Genomic DNA, 5794 nt, shown 5'->3' with positions numbered 1-5794 from the left:
AATAGGAGCAGCAGAAGGCCTTCAAGCCCACTCTGTCATTCAATGAGATCATGGCTGATCTTCTAGTTCAACACCATTTTCCTGCATCTCTTAATGTAGAAATCTGTCACTTTTAGACTTGAACACACTCAACAACTGAGCCTTCTCAGCCTTCTGGGTCAGAGAATTCCAAAGATTCACCACACTCTGAGTGAAGAAATTCCTTCTCATCATCTGAGTCCTAAATGGCCTGCCCCTTATTCTGGGACTGCGTCCCCTGGTAGACTGTGTCCCCTGGTTCTAGACCTCTCCCCGCCCCACCTCAGCCAGAGGAAACATTCTCCCTGCATCTACCCTGTTGAGCCCTGTAGGAAATTTGTATGTTTGCGGACCAAAGAGCGTCTTTCACCAAATTTCTCCAGCAGCAATTGATGTTTGTCTCAGTGTGCGTCCCTCGGAACAGCCCGTAGAGCACAGAGTCGCACATCATGGAGCTGCTTGGGAAGAACCTCGACAAAACCATTACATTTCTCTCCAGGCTTTCTATGTAAAGGCACATTCCAGAAGGAGGTGAACAACAGTCTCTTTCCCACCACAGTTGCCTCAAGGGCAGCGTGTGGTTACGCAGAAACTTCGGGTATGAGTGAAGGATCTGACCAGATTTGTTCAAGATATCCCTGACCTACAGAACACAGTTAATATTCAACTTTGTATTGGCTCAAACTTTTGGCTAGTGTCCTATCACATATAACAATCAATCACACCACTCTCATGACATTGTGAAATCACTGCTGCAGATCCATAGTGATAACTAGTGATAACTAGGCAAATAATTTATCAGAGCCAATGGCTGTGCTCAGTTGCTACAGTATTACTAAATGATTTCCTGCTTAAAACAATCCAACACAGAGCTATCAGCCGTTAATTGGCTCTGCCTGTGTGACCTTTTTGGAATGACCTGAAACATGGGCTGAACTCAAGTAACATCAAACCATTTCCAAACAGTACATAAGTCCCGGAGGGTTACTGTTCTCCACTGTGACTCCAGGACTGCTGCATAGATCCAACCTTATAGCTGTGTCAGCACCGACCAACGAACACAATGCAGTCTCTAATTGCTCAGCAGCAATCCAACTTCCTTGTTGCTACAATGAGCAAGTATTCTTCTGCAGTGAAGAATATGGAGCAAACAGTCATGCTTCCCAGCCTCCTTCAAGACATCCCTTTGGAGGACCAAGATGAAGCTAAAGATGCCACAGCCAGTTCACAGAACTTGTATGAATGCTATACCCTGCTGAAATCCATCAAAAACACCGTGGAGAGCGGTCCACTGCCATTTGAAGATTTAAAAAGGAAAATCAACAGTGCCTATGACCTGGAAAATGAAGATGAGGCTAATTTAGAGAAACTTTTCTATGTCCATGTGAAGGGGCTCTGCGCTGTGTTGAATACACTGACCAAAAAAGCCAACACGCTGACCAGTAGGTACGAGGACATGATAGGATTTTCTTCATAGCTTCGATGCAAAGACAAGAAGGATAAATGCTCATCGATGATAAGCAGCCTGGAATAAAGAAGCTGGGGAGAAAGCAAGGTAACTGTTCTGCTTAGCCAATAAACATCTGACAGCAAAAACAAAATCTTTACAAACTGCACAATGTTTGGGCAATGATCAAGAACGCACCCATTGGGTTTGTCTCCATGAACATACCATGAGCTTTTTGAGAAGAGACTTGAACTGAACTAATGTTCCCAGTCAAGAGTCAGAAATATTAAATGCACAACACTGTATGTAATTGTGAATTTTCAAATCTGCTGATGAAACCTTGCATCATTGAGAAACATTTTGGAACACTATACTGTGATCAGAATGGACTATTCAACTGTTCAACTGTTACAACTTGAATGATTTTTCTCATTTATGGCACACAAAAAGTGTAAATTATTTAAAATATGTGTACTTTTTTCCTCTTGCGTGCCTTTAAATTCAATATTTAGTTCAAGTGTTCAATGACTGGATGTTTTTTTTACCCTTTTACCTCAGAAAGGAGTGGGAAAAAGAGTTCATTTCATTCTGGGTTTAAAGCAATGGGGCTTCTCCCAGTGTCAACTGTGATTCAGTGGGTAGAGCTCTCAGCTTTGAATCAGTACGCTGTGGTTTCAGGTCCCACTCCAATAGCTTGAGCACAGAATTCTAGGCTGACTCCCCAATGTAGTGGTTGCACCATCAAAGGTGTCATCTTTTGAGGACCTGTCTGCCTTCTCATGTGGATGATAAAGATTTAATGACATTATTTCAAAGTAGAGTAAGGGAATTCTCCCCCAGTGTCCTGGTCAATATTTATCCCTCAGCCAGCACCACAAAACAGATTTAGGGCATCCTGAGGTTGTGAAAGGTGCTATATAAATGCAAGTCTTTCTTCCTCCATTCTTTCTTACAACTTTAGGAAAAAAGGCACCTGATTGAAAGGTGCTAATGAGTTGCATCTCACTGAGGTTAAACAAGAAACAATTCATTAGCCTTACTGGTTACCTGTGAGAGGGACAGTCTTTTTGCACAGAGGGACAGGGGTTTTAAAAACAAAACACAAACAACCAGGAAGGCAACTGGGTTTCTCTGAAGCAGGTTGGCATCCAACCAGGCAGACAGGCAGCAAAAAGAAAGGTATTCCATTTATATGATACCTACCACATCCTCAGGGTGTCCTAAAGTCTTTTACAGTCCATTAGTTACTTTTTCTTGAGGGATAATTGTTGGTTTGGGCTAAAGGTTGTCAAAGCAAGGGACCACTGGAATAGTGCTTCTGCCCTCAGTTATAGGACACGATGCAGAGGGATTATTCTTCTTAAGTTATAATTCACCCTTGTGGGGGCATTGCATGTTCTTTGTCTCAGGATGTGAACACAAGTTGTACTAGGTTACTCTGAGCATTCCTATTACTCTGTTTTTTCATCTTACTGTGGAATAAAGCAGTTTATGATTTGAATCAAACTTCTTGATTAGTATTACTTCAGATCTCCTAAAGAAATAAATGTTCAAAATGCACAAGAATCAAAACACGATCACAAGGGGACGCTGCTGTTCCATATGTAAGCTATGCTATTGTACATGTAAATATAGGATTATGTGAATCAGTAAGACATTCAGGATTCTTAAGGAGGGCAAATGATGCCGCTGAGTGCTTAAAGCTATCTAAGGCTCACCTGAATTTGCAACAACTGGATCTTCGTAAAGGTAGACTGAGCTGAGAAAAATACCTTTCCCTTCCCTACTTGCAGTACAAACACGAAGCATTTCAAAATTAACAAATGCTCCATTCGCATTGATAGTTCAATATAATGATTACTATTGATGAAGTAAGGGGATGAGTATATCAATAATACATAGAGAATGAAATACTGCGAGATCAAACAGAGGTAGGGTACTCAGAAGGGATTGAAGAAGCGCAGAGGAAAGACAACAGGGAGTTAGCAAAAGAAGAAGGATTTGCCTTTATATAACACAATTCACAAATCAGGCTGTCCCAAAAACATTACGGCCAATGAAGTTCTTTAGGAGTAAAAACAGAAAATACCGGAAATTCTCAGCAGGTAAGGCAGTATCTATGGCAAGAGAAACAGAGTACTTTTGAAGTGTGGTCGTTGCTGTAAAGTAGGAAACATCACAGTCAAGCTGAGTACAGCAAGGCTCTATGAACATTAAAGGCTTCTTATCACTTCCATAGCTGTTAGGCATGTTTCCCACGTATTTGTTTATAAAATCCTACATAATATAGGGGTGACAAGGTATTGGAGATGTTGGCAGGCTTAAAAGTGGACAAATCTCCAGACTGCTGAGGGAGGCAAGGGAGGAGATCGCAGGGGCTCTGACCCAAATTTTTAATTCCTGTCTAGCCACAGGGGAGGTGCCAGAGGACTAGAGAACAGCTAATGTGGTTGCGCAATTTAAGAAGGGTTGTAGAGATAAGCCAGGGAGCTACAGACCAGTGAGTCTCATGTCAGTGGTAGGGAAACTATTGGAGAAAATTCTGAAGGAGAGAATCTATCTCCACTTGGAGAGGCAAGGTTTGATCAGGGATAATCAGCATGGCTTTGTCAGAGGGAGGTCATACCTAACAAATTTGATTGAATTTTTTGAGGAGGTGACCAGGTGTGTAGATAAGGCTAGTGCAGTTGATGTAGTTTATATGAATTTCAGCAAAGCCTTTGACAAGGTCCCACATGGGAGACTTATAAAGAAGGCAAATGTACATGGGATACAGGGTAATTTGATCAGGTGGATTTAAAATTGGCTTAGTTGGCAGAGGGTGATGACAGAAGGATGCTTTGGTGACTGGAAGCCAGTGTCCAGTGGCGTACCACAGGGATCTGTGCTGGGTCCCCTATTATTTGACATTTATATAAATGACATAGATGACTATGTGGGGGATAGGATTGGTAAGTTTGCAGATGACACAAAGATTGGCCGGGTGGTTAATAGTGAGGTTGAGTGTCTTGGGCTACAGGAAGATATGGATGGGATGGTCATATGGGCAGATGGAATTTAACCCTGAAAAGTGTGAGGTGATACACTTTGGAAGGAGTAATTTCACAAGGAAGCATTCAATGAATGGCATGACACTAGGAAGTTCTGAGGAACAAAAGGACCTTGGCGTGTGTGTCCATAGTTCTCTGAAGGCAGAGGGGCATGTTAGTGAGATGGTGAAAAAGGCATATGGGACACTGGCATAGATTACAAAAGTTGGGAGGTCATGTTGGAGTTGTATAGAACCTTGGTGAGGCCACAGCTGGAGTACTGAGTACAGTTCTGGTCGCCACATTATAGAAACATAGAAACTAGGAGCAGGAGTCGGCCCTTCGAGCCTGCTCCGCCATTCATTATGATCATGGCTAATCATCCAACTCAATATCCTGCTCCTGCTTTCTCCCCATACCCTTTGATCCCTTTCGCTCCAAGAGTTATAGAAACATAGAATAGGAAGAATGTGATTGCACTGGAGGGGGTGCAGAGGAGATTCACCAGGATGATGCCTGGGATGAAACATTTAAATTATGAAGAGAGGTTGGATAGACTTGGGTTGTTTTCGTTGGACCAGAGAAGACTGAGGGGTGACCTGATCAAGGTGTACAAGATTATGAGGGACATGGACAGGGTGGTTAGGGAGCAGCTGTTCCCCTTAGTTGAAGGGTCAGTTACGAGTGTACATAAGTTCAAGGTGAGGGGCAGGAGGTTTAGGGGGAATGTGAGGAAAAACTTTTTTACCCAGAGGGTGGTGACAGTCTAGAATGCATTGCCTGGGAGGGTGGTGGAGGCGGGTTGCCTCACATCCTTTAAAAAGTACCTGGATGAGCACTTAGCACATCATAACATTCAAGGCTATGGGCCAAGTGCTGGTAAATGGGATTAGGTAGGTAGGTCAGGTGTTTCTCACATGTCGGTGCAGACTCAATGGGCCAAAGGGCCTCTTCTGCACTATGTGATACTGTGAATATCATAATCTCATTAGAAAATATTATTCCAATACTTGTAGGTGAGGGCATTTGGAAAAGCAGCACACAGACATTCCGTTGTTTCCTTATTCAAATGACAGAAGCCGCATCTTTCTGGGCAATGCATACAAAGAGGTTGCATGATAAATTAAGGTGTATAATTTAGATAAAATAACGTAACATTATCAGAACAATGAATAACTTAAAGAATTTGGAAACTATAAGCTGCAACTAAAGGTGACTGTAATGACTCAATGGAGTGGGCAGGTTTCAACAAAAAACAGATAAATCTTACTACAACTTTTCAGGTGCTATATGCTTGATC

The 5794-nt window shown here is 42.4% G+C and overlaps 1 protein-coding gene across 1 annotated transcript; it reads left to right on the top strand.

Annotated features, from left to right (window-relative positions):
• Window positions 1-1081: 1081 nt before the first annotated feature.
• On the top strand, window positions 1082-1495 carry LOC121284475 (mid1-interacting protein 1-B-like). Its single transcript, XM_041199981.1, has one exon. It carries the CDS (start codon window positions 1082-1084, stop codon window positions 1493-1495), a length of 414 nt encoding a protein of 137 aa, XP_041055915.1.
• Window positions 1496-5794: the final 4299 nt, after the last annotated feature.

The sequence above is a fragment of the Carcharodon carcharias genome, chromosome 11 (assembly GCF_017639515.1).
Source record: "Carcharodon carcharias isolate sCarCar2 chromosome 11, sCarCar2.pri, whole genome shotgun sequence".
NCBI classification, from domain to species: Eukaryota; Metazoa; Chordata; class Chondrichthyes; order Lamniformes; family Lamnidae; genus Carcharodon; species Carcharodon carcharias.
This window is presented reverse-complemented; position numbering and strand designations above follow the sequence as displayed.